The following is an 18,089-nucleotide window of genomic DNA, read 5'->3' on the forward strand; positions in this document are numbered from 1 at the left end:
AATAAATTCCTACAAGTAGAACTATGTAACAAAAGATGTGCTTTAGGGGCAGAGCGAGATAGCCCCATACAAACCTACAACATTTGTCTTGCCCACAGGAACATCAAATTTTAACAACTATCTACACACAAGAAGCACCATTACAAGAATCAAAAATCAGACCAGAAATCTGGTTTTAATTTCATATCACTGAGAGAGACATTGAAGAGGGAAGGAAAGACAGTCTTTTTTTTTTTTTTTTTTTGAGACGGAGTCTTGCTCTGCTGCCCAGGCTGGAGTGCAGTGGCCGGCTCTCAGCTCACTGCAAGCTCCGCCTCCCGGGTTCACGCCATTCTCCTGTCTCAGCCTCCCGAGTAGCTGGGACTACAGGCGCCCGCCTCGTCGCCCGGCTAGTTTTTTGTATTTTTTAGTAGAGACGGGGTTTCACCGTATTAGCCAGGATGGTCTCGATCTCCTGACCTCGTGATCCGCCCGTCTCGGCCTCCCAAAGTGCTGGGATTACAGGCTTGAGCCACCGCGCCCGGCCGGAAAGACAGTCTTAAATTGCCCACCCCTCCCTCCATCTTCCCGGCAGCAACCACATGGCACAGAGAATCTGTGTATCTGGGAGAGGGAGAGTACAGTGATTTTGAGGCTTTACATTGAACTCACTGCTGTCCTTACACAGCAGAAGGCAGAACCAGGCTTTAGTAGCTGACGTCTGCCCATGGAGAAAGCATCTGGACCAACCCCAGCTAGAGGGGATTCACCCATTACAGTAATAAGAGCTTGAGTTCAGACAAGCCTCGCTACCATAAACTGGAGTGCTCTGGGGACCTAAGTGAACTTGAGGGACAGTCTAGGCCACAAGAATTGCAAGTCCTAGGCAAGCCCAGTGCTGAGCTGGACACAGAGCCAGTGGACCAGAGGGGAGGAGCATATGACCTACTGAGACATCAACCAGGCCAAGCGTGTGGTTGCACCACCTCCCCCAACCCCTGGCAGCAGCCACAAGGTGCAGAGAAAGCTGTGCACTTGGAAGACAGCACAGCAACTGGAGGACTTTACGCTGAACTCAGTGCTGCCTTGTCACAGTGGTGACCTAGCAGGATTCATCACCTGCTGAGTAAAGAACCCTTGGGCCCTGAATAACCAGCAGTGATACCCAGGTAATACGCCATGGGCGTTGGGCTGTCAGACATACTAGCTTCAGGTGGGACTGAATACATTCCCAGTTTTGGTGGCTACAATGAAAGACTCCTCCTGTTTGAGAAAGGCAAGGGGAAAAGTAAAGCTGACTCTGTCTTGTGCCTTAGGGACCAACTCAGCCACAGTGGGGTAGAGCACCAAGTAAGCTCTGAGGAGTCCCCAGCTTTAGGCCTCAGCTCTTGGTCAGCATTTCTGGACCTGGCCTGGGCCAGAGGGGAGGCCACTGCCTTGAAGGGTGAGTCCCAGGCCTGGCAGCATTCACCACAAGCTGACTAAAGAGCCCTTGGGTTCTATTGGCAGTGGCCTGGCAGAAACTCACATGGGCCAGTGGTGGTAGTAGCCACAGGGAGAGGCTCCTCTGCCCATACAAAGAGGAAGAAAGAGTGGGAAGGACTTTGACTTGTGGTTTGAGTGCTGGCTTAGCTGCAGCAAAACAGTAATATCAGGTAAATTTCTAAGGTTTAAGACTTCAATCTCTGGCTCCCAGACAGCATCTCTGGACCCAACCAGGGCCTGGGGGAACATGACTCCATTGTATATTATTTGTTTCTTTTATCTTGCTGCTTTTAGGATCCTTTAAGCATGAAGGAGAAATAAAGACTTTCCCAGACAACAAAAGCTGAGGGATTTCATCCACACCAGACCATCCTATAAGAAATGCTAAAGTGAGTTCTTTATCCTTGACCTTTGGGCGTTCATTAAATGCCTTGAGGTAGTGTTCTTTGGGTTAAATCTGCTAGTGTTTTATAACCTTCTTGTACTTGAATATTGGTATCTTTCTCTAGGTTTGGGAAGTTCTGTGACAATATCCCTTGCTATTAATAGTTCTTTTGCTTATGCAATCAGTTTAAAATAATGGGTTATAAGATATTATTTGCAAGCCTCATGGTAACCTCAAATCAAAAAACATACAACAGATACATGAAAAATAGAAAGTAAGAAATTAAAGCATACCACCAGAGAAAATCAGCTTCACTAAAAGACAGAAAGGAAGGAAAGAAGGAGCCGACCAAAAAACAACCAGAAAACAACAAAATGGCAGGAGTAAGTCCTTATTTATCAATTATAACACTGAATGTAAATAGATTAAATTCTCCAATCAAAAGACACAAAGTAGCGGAATGGATGAAAAAGCAAGACCCAATTGTCTGTTGTCTCCAGGAAACACTCTTCACCTATAAAAACACATATAGACTGAAAATAAAGGGATGGAAAGAGATACTCCATGCCAATGGGAAACCCGAAAAACAGGAGTAGCTATATTCATATCAGACAAAATGAATTCTAAGACAAAACCCATAAGAAGAGAAAAAGAAGGTCATTATATAATGATAAAGAGGTCAATTCAGCAAGAGGATATAAAAATTGTAAATATATATGGACCCAATGCTAGAACACTCAGATAAATAAAGCAAATATTATTACAGCTAAAGAGAGAGAGAGACTCCAATACAGTAATAGATGGAGACTTCAAAACCCCACTTTCGGCATTGCTCAGATCTTACAGACAGGAAATCAAAAAAGACACATCAGACTTAATCTTCACTATAGAACAAACAGACCTAACAGATATTTACAGAACATCTCATTCAGCAGCTGCTTTATTCTCCTTAGCAGGTGGATCATTCTCAAGCATAGATCATATGTTAGGTTACAAAACAACTCCTAAAATATTTTTTTAAACCTGAAATAATATAAAGCATCTTCTCTGACCATAATGGAATAAAACTAGAAATCCATAACAAGAGTAATTTCGGAAACAATATAAACACATGGAAATTAAACAATATGCTCCTGAATGACACCAGTAGGTCAAAGAGGAAATTAAGAAGAAAACTGAAAAATTTTCTTGAAAAAAATAATGAAAACACAAATACCAAAACCTATGGGATACAGTGAAAGCAGTATTAAGAAGTAAATTTATAGCTGTAAGTGTCCACATCAAAAAAGAAGAAAAACTTAAATAAATAACCTAACAATGCATCTTAAAGAACTAAAAAAGCAAGTGCAAATCAACTCGAAATTAGTACAAGAAAAGAAATAATGAAGATCAGAACAGAAATAAATGAAATTGAAATGACAGAAACAATAGCAAAAGATAAACAAAACTTAAAGTTGGTTTTTTGAAAGGATAAATAAAATGGACAGACCTTAAGTCAGACTAAGAAAAAAGAGAGAAGACCCAAATAAAATCAGAGATGAAAAAGGAGACATTACAACTGATACCACATAAATTTAAAGGATTATACTGAGCAACTGTATGACAACAAAATCTGAACAGACCAGTAACAAGTAACAAGATCAAAGCTGTAATAAAAGCCTCCCAGTAAAGAAAAGCCTGGAACCCGAGTGCTTCACTGCTGAATTCTACCAAACATTTAAAGAACTAATAGCAGTCCTACTCAAACTATTCAGAAAAACAGAAGAGGAGGGATTACTTCCAAACTCATTCTATGAGGCCAGTATTATACCAAAACCAGATAAAGACATATTAAAAAATGAAGACAACAGACCATTATCTCTGATGAATATTGATGCAAAAATCCTCAACAAAATACTAGCAAACTGAATTCAACAATACATTTAAAAGATTATTCATCATGACCAACTGGGATTTATCCCAGGGATGCAAAGATGTTTCAACATGTGCAAATCAATCAGTATGATACATCTATCAACGAAATGAAGTATAAAAACCATATATATCATTTCAATTGATGTTGAAAAAGCATTTGATAAAATTTAAATCCCTTTGTGATAAAAACCCTAAAGAAACTGGGTATAGAAGGAACACACCTCAGCATAATAAAAGCCATATGATGACAGACCCACAGCTAGTATCATACCAAATGGGGAAAAACTGAAAGCCTTTCCTCTAAGGTCTGGACCACAGCAAGGATGCCCACTTTCATCACTGTTATTCAACACAATTCTAGAAGTCCTAGCTAGAGTAATCAGACAAGAGAAAGAAAGATTTGGCATCCAAACTGGAAAGGAGGATGTCAAATATTCTTGTTTGCAGATGATATGATCTTATATTTAGAAAAACCTAAAGACCTCCCTACACACAAAAAAACTATTAGAGCTGATAAACAAATTCAGTAAAGTTTCAGGACACAAAATCAACATACAAAAATCTGTAGCATTTTTATGCCAACAATCTGAAAAAGAAATAAAAAGTAATCCCATTTACAACAGTCACAAATAAAATTATATACCTAGGAATTAACTTAAGCTAAGAAGTGAAATATCTCTACAATAAAACACTAATGAAAAATTGAAGAGGGCATCAAAAAATGGTAAAATATTCCACGTGCATGGATTGGAAGAATCAATATTGTTAAAATGGTCATACTACTGAAAGCAATCTACAGACTCAATGCAATCCTTATCAAAATAACAACGGCGTTCTTCATAGAAACGGAAAAAAAGATTCTAAAATTTCTATGGAATCACAAAAGACTAAGAATAGTCAAAGCTATCCTGAGCAAAAAGAACAAAATTAGAGGAATCACATTACCTGACTTCAACCAAAACAGTATGGTACTGGCATAAAGAGACACAGACCAATGGAACAGAAAAGAAAACTCAGAAATAAATCCAGATAACTGTAGTGAACTCACTTATAACAAAGGTGCTAAGAACATAGATTGGAGAAAGGACAGTCTCTTCAATCAAATCTGCTGGGAAAACTCGGTATTCACATGCAGAAGAATGAAATTTGACCCATCTCTCACCATATATAAAAATGAAATAAAAATGGATTAAAGACTTAAATCTAAGACCTCGTACTATGCAACTGTTACAAGAAAACATTGGGAAAACTCTCCTTGACATTGGTCTGGGCAAAAACGTCATAAGTAATACCCCACAAGCAGAAGCAACCAAATAAAAAATAAATAGGATCACATCAAGTTAAAAAGCTTCTGCACAGTAAAGGAAACAACACATTGAAAAGCAACCCATAGAATGGGAAAAAATAATGCAAACAATCCATCTGACAAGGGATTATTAAGTAGAATATAAAAGGAGCTCAAACAACTCTGTAGGATAAAATCTAATAATCCAATTTAAAAATGGGCAAAAGATTTGAATAGACATTTCTCAAAAGACACACAAATGGCAAACAGATATATGAAAAGGTGCTCAACATCACTGATACCAAAGAAATGCAAATCAAAACTACAATGAGATATCACCTCACCCCAATTAAAATGGCTTTCATCCAAAAGACAAGCAATAACAAATGCTGGCAAAGATGTGGAGAAAAGGGAACCGTCATACACTGCTGGTGGTAATATAAATTACTACAGCCACTATGGAGAACAGTTTGGAGGTTCCTCAAAAAACTAAAAATAGAGCTACCATATGACCTAACAACCCACTGGGTATATCCAACAGAAAGGAAATCAGTATATTAAAGAGATTATCTGCACTCCTATGTTTGCTGAAGCACTGTTCTCAATAGCCAAGATTTGGAATCAACCTAAATGTCCATCAGCAGATGAACAGGTAAAGAAAACATGGCACATATATACAATGGAGTACCATAGAGCTATAGAAAAGACTGAGATCCTGTCATTTGCAACAACATGAATAGAACTAGAGGTCATTATGTTAAGTAAAATACAACAGGCACAGAAAGACAAACATCACATGTTCTCAATTATTTGTGGGTGCTAAAAATCAACAACTGAACTCATGGACATAGTAGAAGGACAGTTAGCAGAGGCTGGGAAGGATTGTGGGAGGTGGGGGGAAGTGGAGATGTTTAAGGGTGCAAACAATATAGTTAGAATTAATAAGACCTAGTATTTGATAGTAAAACAGGGTGACTATAGTCAATAATAATTTAATTGTACATTTAAAAACAACTAAAAGAGTACAATTGGATTGCTTGTAACACAAAGAATAAATGCTTGAGGGAATGGATATCCTATTTCCCATGATGTGATTATTACCTATTGCATGCCTGTATCAAAGTAACTCATGTACCCATAAATATACACACCTAGTATGTACCCACAAAATATTTTTACAAGATATACTTTATTTTCAGTGATATATATGTATATATACACACACATATCATCCACTGTCCCCCAGAATGATGATACTCCCTTGTATTTCCACCAACTGTGTGTAAATTTGCAGACTCCAAACTCTTTGAGAATACCTACATTTGATGAAGAGAGAGGAAACCTTACCGACTTCAAATCATGACTTCAGGACTAATGAATGAAACCTGTCTAAAAACATTTATTATTTATCCAATCAATATTTATAGAATTTACCACCAATGCAATATATGGAGAATATATAAAGAAGAAAATGATAATAGCAGCTGCTACTTGTGTGCCAGGAACCATCACAAACTCTTTTCCCATTTAACCCTCACAACAATTCTAAAAGGAAGTTATGTTAATGTTCTCAAGAAGAGCTGGATTGACTATGCATCAAGCACTATGTTAGACACCATCTGTACATTCACTCATTTAATTTGACTGAACTCTCACAAATAAATCCTAAAGTAACTGTTAATCTCATTTTACGAAATCCTAAGGTAACTGTTAATCTCATTTTATGAAAGAGAGCATTTTTCCAGATCTTGAAAAGGGTTAAGTAAATTATTCAACATCTCATAGCCAGTTGGCATGGAAGTTTACAACCTTCTAGAGATAAGAAATGTACATAAATTAATAGGTACCAAGACATAAAATCCATACTGTCAAACATTTACTTACCCCTGATTCTTCAGAGTTGCATGTTTTCACCATGTTTTGAAGAACATCAATCAGTTGACATAGTAGTACTCCATTATCAAGTTCTTCCAATAATTTTTCTGCCTTAACTTTAATACCTAAAAACATATTTCAAAGTTAAGATTCTTCTAGAAACATAAATTCAAACAATATGGTTAAAATTAATTAAATAGAATCAGATTACAGCAAAACACTAGAAAAATATCAGATCAGACTCTAAATACTCTTAGAAGGTACAGTTAAAATAGCAAATAATGGCAAGTTAACTTAATGATACTGAAACAAAAATATCTGTAATGTAGAAGTACAGAAAAAATATAGAAAACCGACATTGATTTTATTTCATTTGAAATAAATTCACTGCATATTAATATTCCTTGCACAAGAAAAATAGTCTCTATAAATAAGATGGACTTGGTTCCAATTTTAAAATTAAAGACAATACCATAACAAATACCCAGGGAATACTAACGTTTTACTTCTAGATTGTCTTCTTTAAGAACATTATTATTACATAATAAACTCTAAACATTATCCATCAAACTGATAATAGACAAATACAGTGGATATTTGGTATTTTATTATCTTGGAAGGTCTGTATCGTTTAAGATACTCTTTTTCATGAAAACTTAAGAATTCTACGTAAAATTATTTAAAGTAAAATTTTTCTGGGGAGAAAGTTTAAAGCATTCATCATATTCTCTAATAGCGTAAAAAATATGATGCCAGACATTCTCCAACCTGATATTTCTTCCTAGGTTTCATATGCCTCTATCCTTCAATGCCTCAGAAATTGTGATCATTTTATCTACAGTATATGTTTCACTCAAAGTTCATGGCTTATACAAGACTAAGGCGGGTCAGGGGTGAGGGGGGTGAATCAGTAAAAAAAAAAAAAAAAATTAGATCAATACACTTTTTAAAGATGATTTTAATATTAACAATGAAAATGTTCATTATTCAAAGTTTATTGACCTCTTCAGTTAAATCTCAAATTTCCTACTATTCAAGACCCAAGGTTCAGGGTGAATCAGAGTATTTCCCCAGCTGAAATGTAACCTTGGTGAAAGCAAGGGCACTGAATACTTCATTCACTAGAGTATCCCCAGCATCTGTAACAGTCACTCCTTGACAGAGAATAAGGCTCTCAATAAATGCATATTGAATAAGATAATACAATTTGGGGTATTGTTTCAAGCATCACCTAATAAACCAGATAACCAGATTGATAGATCTTCTTGCATGGGCAACAGAGTGGCTTCATGCCTCACAGCTATCCACTCATCATACTGACAAACATTAGCCAATCCCGGTCCATGTCTGGGGGTCAGAGGACTCCGAGGACTTAGAGGCAGATCTTCTCCAAACCATACCTAAAGAAAAAAAAAAAAAATCAATCAACTGAATGAATAAAACCTTTGCTAAAAGTCATCATAATCCACATCAATATTTAAATGATGAAGCATAAATCATACATAATAGACACATATAAAAAGCTTCTGTAGGCCGGGCGCGGTGGCTCAAGCCTGTAATCCCAGCACTTTGGGAGGCCGAGACGGGCGGATCACGAGGTCAGGAGATCGAGACCATCCTGGCGAACACTGTGAAACCCCGTCTCTACTAAAAAATACAAAAAACTAGCCGGGCGAGGTGGCGGGCGCCTGTAGTCCCAGCTACTCGGGAGGCTGAGGCAGGAGAATGGCGTGAACCCGGGAGGCGGAGCTTGCAGTGAGCTGAGATCTGGCCACAGCGCTCCAGCCTGGGCGGCAGAGTGAGACTCTCTCTCAAAAAAAAAAAAGCTACTGTAGCTCACAGCAAATACATAAATTAGAAGCAAAGTATTAGTCCTGTTCTGCTGCCCAGGCTACAGTGCAGTGATGTGATCATGGTTTACCGCAGCCTCGACTCCCAGGCTCAAGCAATCCTCCCACCTCAGCCTCCCAAGTAGCTGAGAGCACAGACACATGCCACCACACCCAGCTAAGTTTTTAATTTTATGTATTGCAGAGACGTGGTCATCCTATGTTGCCCAGGCTGGTCTTGAACTCCTGGGCTCAAGCGATCCTTCCACTTCAGACTCCCCAAAGTGCTGGGATTACAGGCACGAGCCACTGCGCCCAGCCAAGACATTTTCAATATTCAATATTGTGGTCAATGTAAGAAAACCCCAAATTAATAAATGGATTCTACTATTGAGCCAAGAGGGTACAATTCAACAAATAATATTTTCCCTTCACTTGTTAGCTGAGTAAGTTTAACAAGTTACTTGACCAGAGTCTTTTTTTTTTTTTTGAGACGGAGTCTCGCTCTGTCGCCCAGGCTGGAGTGCAGTGGCCGGATCTCAGCTCACTGCAAGCTCCGCCTCCCGGGTTTACGCCATTCTCTCGCCTCAGCCTCCCGAGTAGCTGGGACTACAGGCGCCCGCCATCTCGCCCGGCTAATTTTTTGTATTTTTTTTTAGTAGAGACGGGGTTTCACCGTGTTAGCCAGGATGGTCTCGACCTCCTGACCTCGTGATCCGCCCGTCTCGGCCTCCCAAAGTGCTGGGATTACAGGCTTGAGCCACCGCGCCCGGCCTTGACCAGAGTCTTAATATCTTAGCTGTAAGATGAGTTACTGATTCCTGCCTTATAAAATACACCTTTGCAGCATCTGGCATTGGGCTTAGCAGATAGCAGAGACTCAATAAACATTTGTTGAATGAATGAATAAATGAATGAATGAAGCATAAATGGCATTTTGTAAGCTTCAAATCATAATAACAGTGTTATCTTTTTAAAAAATGTCTAAGTAGTTTAGTTTAAAACAAGTGGGTGGCAAACTATAGTCCATGGGGCAAATCTTGTCTCACCTGATTTTGTAAGCCCAGAAGCTAAGAATAGTTTTTACATTTTAAAATGGCTGTTATACAAGTAACTGCATAATATCTCAATTTTGCCTACTGGCCCACAGAGCATGAAATACTACCTGGCCAATTCACAGTTTAGAATAAAAACTGACACTCTATAAATTTTATAATTTTATAGATGTTATAATAAACACTTGCAAAGTTTTGAAATACAATTAGAGATTATTTAATTTAAGATTATAGAAAAAGCTGTATCAATTCTTCGGATTGTAAAAGAAGTAATCAAGTCATTATGAAGTCACTTTTTAAAACAGATATAAATATCTCTTGTCCTCCTTACTGAACAACTTACAAAGGAATATTATTAGAGCCTAAGTGAAATGCATAGGAGATTCCAAGAGTGGGGTGGCTTGGAATGGAGAGTCAGAGCTTGAGTGAGGTGAGTGGGCATCCAGGTACGGGGACAGCCCTGTGCAAGATGTCAGACCCTGAGTAGGACAAAGAGGGCATCTAACAGGTGCAAAGAGGGAATGTCCCAATACAGAGTGTCAGAGTCCAAGTGAGCTAAGCATCTACCCAGGGTGTGGGTGGCAGCAATAATGAGAGAACATAACACACATGAGGATTTATCAAATGGGAGCCAATCTTCTCACTGAAGACAGGTGCAAATACGGAATGAGAGAAGCAAGAATGGATCCTTTGGTGTTGAATTCAAATATCTCTTTTTTTTTTTTTTTTTTTTTTTTGAGACGGAGTCTCGCTCTGTCGCCCAAGCTGGAGTGCAGTGGCCGGATCTCAGCTCACTGCAAGCTCCGCTTCCCGGGTTCACGCCATTCTCCTGCCTCAGCCTCCCGAGTAGCTGGGACTACAGGCACCCGCCACCTCGCCTGGCTAGTTTTTTGTACTTTTTAGTAGAGACGGGGTTTCACCGTGTTAGCCAGGATGGTCTCGATCTCCTGACCTCGTGATCCGCCCGCCTCGGCCTCCCAAAGTGCTGGGATTACAGGCTTGAGCCACCGCGCCCGGCCGAATTCAAATATCTCTTATCTGAAAGCAAAGAAACTCTCAAAGAATGCCAAAAGGACACTTAAGCCAGCATGAAGGGACTTCTACTGGCTGAACTGAGGGCAATTTGAGCATTGAGATAAATAACAGAAATGGATTATACCACACTGAATAAAATAGGAAACTATGAGTTAACACAGATATAAATGAATACACTGAAATTTTGACAAGAATGGGATTTTTACATAGTCTCAAAGTACCTGCACACAAAATACTACAAAGGGAAAAAGAGTAATTTTACAGTTCAGAAACCTGACAGACAGCATCAGAACCAAATGATGGAGGTGAACTTCATCAATAACGGGACAAATCAAAATCGTACGCCACCTGATAGGACGCAATGAGAAAAATTCCTGCCCAAGATGCATAACCTGAGTTTAGTCATGAAAAAACATCAAGCAAATCCAAATTGAGGGACATTCTACAAAATAAGTGGTCTGGAATATTCAAAATTATCAAGGTAATTAAAGACAAGCAAAGACTGAGATACTGTTCCAGCCTAATGAAGACTAAAGAGACATGAAAACTAAATGCAGCACATAATTCTGAACTGGTTATTATTGAGACAACTGGCAACACTTGAAAGTGGCCTGCATATTAAATGGTAGTACTGCAGCAGCATTAATATCCTGATTCTGATTATTTCATTGTGGTTGTGTAGGAAGATGTCCTTGTTTTTGAGAAATACACACTAAAATATTCAGATAATAGAGCATTAGAGTCGTCACTTCCTCTCAAATGGCTCAGGCAAACAAATTTCTCTGTACTACACTTAACTACTCTGTAGTCTGTGATGACTTTAAATTTTTTTTATAAAACCAAACTTTTAAAAAAGAACTGTAAGTAAAAGGAATACCAAGTGAATCTAGTCCTTTCTTGATTTTTAAATGTAGACCATTTTCCCCTTAAAATGTATTAAGTGTATTGAGGTTCACTTGAGACAAGTCTTACTATACCAGATCAAAAGTCATAGCAATTCCACAGGTAATGCACACAAATTGGTGGCGGGGAGTGGGGGAAACTACTTCCAATCTCCTATGATGAGAAATAAAGATTTTTTTTTTTAAACCCCAAGGTAAACAAAGAAAGTGAATAAACTCAAGAGGCATGCAGGGGTAGGGAAATCTAATAAAAAATAAAATAAAAGTAAATTTAAAAACCCTATCAAAGACAAAAAAGAAATGTAAGTTATTTAAGGGACATTTACTTCAGGAATTAGGGTAGGGATTGGGAAATGAATTCCTAAATATATGAGGATCCCAAGAATAGGAAAACGATGTTATTTATTTCCCTGAATTCTCTTAAAATTATTTCCAAGGAAGTACAGTAACGCTTTACTAATTCTTCCCTTTATAAGCATATCTTATTTCTATTATAATCCTTGGACTCAGTGTAATGCTTAGCACATAGTATTCAAACATATTTGTTCAATAATTGAGGAATAGATATTAGCAAATGACTCTTTGTACCATCAAAATCAAAATGTATCTTACAATCAATTGTATTTGACAGTCAATGGAATATGTTATTTGTCCATTAACCATCTGGTTGAGCTGAAAAAAAGCAGAGCAGATGTAAATGTTTGTCAAGGAAAGAAGAGCATAAATTAAGAGGGTGGTTTTTTAAATCATGTATGAAAATGGAGACACTAACATTTTTTAAAAAGTCATTTTTACTTCTTGTCACATTAGAGAGAAGAGTACATGTTGGATTTTCCTATTATTGCAAGCAGACGACTTTAGTCATAACCTGGGCTAGTCAGTAGAAATTACTATTAAAAGTTAGACATTAACAAAAACTGCATGTATGAAGATTGTTCTCAAACATGCTGAAAGCTGCCATATTGTCATTAAGAGATATTTAATTCATGGGTACTCTACAGATTAACTTAGTACTTGCACTTGCTTACATTTAGGCAAAATTTTATGCCTATGTACAAATGGGCCTTTTCACAGAGAGTGATTTCATAGCCTTTGTCAGATTTTCAAATGGGACTATGACCCCAGAAAGGTCATATACTATTGTCCATTGGCTTTTATACTATATGCTTTTATACTACATGTTTATATTTATACTATATGTTTATTTATTAATGTTTATTTATTAATCAGAATGAAGGACACAGATGAATGGCAAGAAATATCTTTAACTATTAAATTAGTAAGACATCAATTAATAACAACTATTCACTGGATGTCTCCTCTCTGCAAGACACTTAATAACCAAGTAACTGTCTAACATAATTGGCAGAAAAAGAAGTGGAAATCCTGGGAAGTCCTTACATTTAGCAGCAAAAACCTCCATGAGACATGTGAAGGGAGGATAGTCTTGGGAAAAAAAAAAATCAATAAACACAGATCTTGGAATCTGGATCAGAGAAGATTTTATGAAACCATTACACAAACTATGAAAGAATCTACCATGTTAACAAAATATAAATGTCCATTAGTGTAGAAATAAGGAAAAACATGGGCAATGTGGCAGCAATAAAAATACTCTATAAGGAATCAAGAAAATAAATGATAAGAAACTAATGACATTCCTGAGACTTGGATAAAAAGGGGATGAACAGAAGTAATCAGCTCACAAATGATTTTGAGTAATAACAGAGTTCTGAGCATATGCCAGTGGACGTGAGAGGACCCAAAGGGGAAGAAAAAGACCTTTTAAGAGACAGTCATGGACTCCCCAGTCCCAAAAGGAAAAGTATGATGGAACTCTATTAGTAGAGTAGGAGATTATAGCTGCAGAGTATAGGAAGGTGGACAACAGGGTCACATGCAGGGCTGTTCTTCACCATTTGATAAATTCTCTTCTCTAGGCTGTCATCCACTGTTATATTGACAAGAGAAAGGAGAGGAGAGAAGAGAAGAAAGAGGAGGAGGAGGAGGAAAGACTAACTGACTTTTATGACACAGGTACTACCTCCAAGTTTATATCTGGAAAATTGTATCATACCAAGGATACAACCAAACTTCTGACATGCTTACAGGCAATATATATTCTAATAGTCCCTTTGCACATGTTATCTCATTGATTCCTCACAACTACCCTGCAAATTAATCACTATTATCCTCACCATAGAGGTAAGGAAGCAGAGACTCAGAAGTAAGATAACTTGCCAGAATCTTGGAATCAAGGGGGCAGAACTAGGATCAGAACTGAAATCTAATTGATGCCAAGTTTTACTTCCCAAAGGAAATTTTATTATCAGTTGCTTGCTTCTTTCCAGGCAGACCTTCAATGTGACTTTTATTTTTAAGTTAATATTCAATCATGTTCTATTTATACAAAATAAAGAAAACCTAAAAAATAAGAATAATATAGCAAACACCAACTCTGGAAATCATTCAAATATAAGGCAATTCTGGTTGTCTCATTACACCACCCAGCTTGCACTCCTCCACAAAAACAAACAAACAAACAAACAAAAAAACCATTCTTTAAACCTTTAATGGCCAGTCATATACAGGCATTTATAGGGCACATGAACAACTATCTGAAATTTAAAAACATATATTTGTTTTCACTGAAAGTTCTTTTAACTGTAAATACCTACTAAATTGTAATAGGGGAAAACCACAAAATATTCCACCTCTTTTCCCACAGTGGTATATATATTTTTACACTTGTTCTTAGCCAAAAGGCCAAGAAGAGATAACCCTAAGGTATTTTTGAATTTTACAAATATTCAGTATAAACAAAAGCTTAGAATTAAGTTTTTGAGAACTAGAAAGTTAAAATATAGTATTTCTGTTATTAAAATGTGATGCTTAAAAAAAACTAGCACAGTAAGAACACTTCGTGATAATTTTATGTTTGCTAATTATTACAGTTCAATTATATTAATCTCATAATTTAAATATTTTTCCAAGAAAAAAACTTACTTGAATTGCAGGCTGCATAGTCACCTATGTTGAAATGAAATTTCTTTTCTGAAAAAAGAACAAAATATTAACATACAGTTAACAGTGGCAGTTTTGCTACTCCCCCAAACCCCCAAATTACAAGATTTAGGAATGTGTTTACTCAACTGCAAATACAAAACTTTCTCTTCTAGTTAGAATAGTCTGACTATAAGAGAATTCATATCACTCCTTGCTTTTTACTTCATAAAGGACTACTCATCTGAAAAAGGAAAACCTGAAACAGACTTTAATATAATATGTATTTTCTGGCATTAGCATCAAAGTAATTCTTGAACCATCTGGTCAGTTTTGAAAAAAAATTAACAACAAAACTTAGCTCATATAAAAGTCTCCCAGAATTTTATTTTCCCCTGTGAACATAATGTAAATATAAATGTTACAACAACTGATATTGAAATTATCTTTTATCTGATTGTCATCAAAATCCTAACAGGTCATATGGACTTTGCATAAATTCACAAACTTGACTATAAGCTTATTCTGCTAATAAAGATAAACATCAATTTTAACTGTGAACAAAAATGCTCAATGCCTCCCCATAATAATTTTCTAAAGACAAAAAAGAAATAGCAATTTTAGCTCCAAAGTAGTATTCTTGAAATCTACATGGAAAAAAATACTTTAATTCATTGAATTAGGTAAATACAATTCTTTCCTATATTTTCAAAGGGACAAAAGTGAAGAGTTTAAAAACATTCAGCCGGGCGCGGTGGCTCAAGCCTGTAATCCCAGCACTTTGGGAGGCTGAGACGGGCGGATCACGAGGTCAGGAGATCGAGATCATCCTGGCTAATACGGTGAAACCCCGTCTCTACTAAAAATACAAAAAATAAAAATAAAAAAAATAAAAAAAAAAAATAAAAACATTCAACAGTATAGACTATAAAAACCTAGGATTTTTTATTGCTCATAGCAGCATAATAAGCTAGTCCATTTTGATTATAAACCACCTTTAAAATATTTTAAGAAAAAATATACAATAATTACAAAGCTAATGCTATTACTTTCCAAGAAAAAGTTTTTTTTCCTCTAAGTTATATCAGACATACCTCATGCACAGTGTCAACTATACATACCACTTTCCTTTCAGGAACATTCTTCTAGTACCAAAGTTGAACCTGAGCTAAACCATACTGAAAAGCCTAACATTATAATACATTTTCTTTGCAGGAAGGCAAAAGACAACAGAATGTCCTTTTTGATGTCATTTTCCCTTCTCTCCACCACAGCAAAAGGCCAAAGTACAAGTGAGCATTCTTGTTATGCTTCCCACGAGTTAATTCAGTGGGGAATACATTTTCCTTTAGCATAAATAATCCTTTGTCCGCAACAAAGATCCACTTCTCGGAAGTAAGAAGCTTCCAAGACTATTTTTTAAAAACGCAGCAAAGAAGCTGCTCCTATTAAAATGGAGTTCCACATAATCAGACAAGAGCTTTAACAGTTGGAGCTGCCAGCCCAAAACAAAAGAAAGCCTAAATTATAAGGCGTGTGCAAATCAAGAACAGTGACACATTCACAAAGAAGCTATCACAAGAATGTTTAGTCGTTGCACTTTTTATGGAAAATTCAACAAAATTAGTTTTATGAAAGAAATAAAGAATTTATGCACAATATTTGGTCACTTTAACTTTAGCAAGAATCTTCACATACATTTTTAAAATCATTCTTCTTGCATAACAGAAAAAAATACTTTTAAGATGACAGAAATATAACCATCTGGATTAACTTTAAAAAAGAAATTCTTTAATAAAATAGTATGCAGACAAGTTATTATGTATCTTCATATATGAACATGTGCTTTTCATTGATGAGATTTTATCAGTCAATCATCAATTAAGTAATGAGTACTCACTATGTAACAGATACTAAAAACCAGTTTTTGGTATTTTCTAGTCATTCACTATCATCTTTCCAAGGTATTTTTCTGTCTCAGGCATTTATTCCCAAGAATAGCTTCTTAGCCCCAGTCCCCGATCTGTATCACAATCACAATTCTTGCTTCTCCTTCATTTTATTACCTATTTTCCTCTTTTCTATCATTCCCTAAAAATCTGTTTCATATAAATCAATTACACTGAACCAGTAACACTTTATTTTGCATCTTAATTAGCAACATATTGTCCTTATTTTTTGTTTTTGTCTTTCTGTCTTTTTGAAGAAGTCTATTTCAATTCTTTGCCAACTTGAGGAAGTCTTTTCCCTTAGATTTGGCGAGTGTGAAGGAAGACCTCTCATGTAACCAAGTCTAAACTACACTCTAAACCTGTTGGGAATCTTTCACAAGACATTCTTATGCATAGATCATACAAAGTTAGGAATACTATACGTAACTTTTAAAATCCGAGGAAAATGTTGGAAACACAGAATGTGCTCATCCATCTGAAATTTGATCAGAATTTGAGCCTAACCCACTCATCTTTAAAAATTTTTTTTAAGTCATGAGGTACTCAAGATTATTTGTATTAGGGCTCTTCATTCTAATTTGACTTCAGATCATAACAGGATTAAAAACACCAACTACTGAACCGATCTTTCATCCCAAAGACATAGGCTCTGAAACTGACATATTTTCAATCCTTTCTCACGGTATACGGTATGATGGGGAGAATTCAAAGTATCATGGCTCCCATCTGTTACAAATCTGAAGTGAACCAGGAAGAGTAGCAAACAAAAAACAAGCAAGGAAATAAGGTAAGTTTCTTCAGGAAAAAGAATAACATTAATTGCCATTGTGCCACATATCCATTCAGCACTCAGCCACCAGATTATCGCCAAGATATACAAGCTGCAAGGGTAGGATCAAGTTGAGATCGCAGTTACTACCGAGGAAGAGAGAGGAAAATGACCCTGGGGAGGAATGCACAAGGGCCTTTCAACTGTACCAGTAAGATTTTATTTCAAGATAAGTGGTAAGAACAAAGATGTTATTATACTAGTCTGTATGCCTTTCTGTATGTCAAAATATTTCATCCTTTTCTAATGCTTCATTTAGAAAAACAGTTGAAGAATACATCCTTTCTGATTTGCTCAGAAAAAAGTTTCTTAGCTTTAAAATTCTGAGTTAAATGTTTCCTAACTGCCTAATAAAGAAAATAGAAATACTATATCTATACCAATCATATTTCATGTATTTCTTAATGGTGTACTAAAATAACTCACCATAAAGACAGCAATGGGGTAGCAGAAGGTATTGAACACATCTGATTTGAATTCCAGCTCCAGAAAATACTGGCTATATGACTTTGGAGTAGTTAACTTCTCTGAGCCTCAGTGTTCTGATCTGTAAAATGAGAT

At 36.6% G+C, this 18,089-nt stretch overlaps 1 protein-coding gene across 2 annotated transcripts in view; it reads right to left on the reverse strand.

Moving 5' to 3' along the window:
• Positions 1 to 18,089, reverse strand: part of GAS2L3 (growth arrest specific 2 like 3) — a 53,389-nt gene that overhangs the window by 18,630 nt on the left and 16,670 nt on the right. For both annotated transcript variants that reach the window (XM_033220913.1, XM_033220914.1), the window contains exons 2-5: positions 17,955 to 18,075; positions 14,751 to 14,798; positions 8,155 to 8,323; positions 6,933 to 7,048 (exon numbers count right to left, since the gene is read on the reverse strand). In XM_033220913.1, the coding sequence (XP_033076804.1) occupies positions 6,933 to 7,048; positions 8,155 to 8,323; positions 14,751 to 14,768 (303 nt within the window). In that variant the 5' untranslated portion in view covers positions 14,769 to 14,798; positions 17,955 to 18,075. The remainder of the gene's footprint in view (positions 1 to 6,932; positions 7,049 to 8,154; positions 8,324 to 14,750; positions 14,799 to 17,954; positions 18,076 to 18,089) is intronic.

Source organism: Trachypithecus francoisi, unplaced genomic scaffold, assembly GCF_009764315.1.
Source record: "Trachypithecus francoisi isolate TF-2019V2 unplaced genomic scaffold, Tfra_2.0 Lachesis_group11, whole genome shotgun sequence".
Taxonomy (NCBI): domain Eukaryota; kingdom Metazoa; phylum Chordata; class Mammalia; order Primates; family Cercopithecidae; genus Trachypithecus; species Trachypithecus francoisi.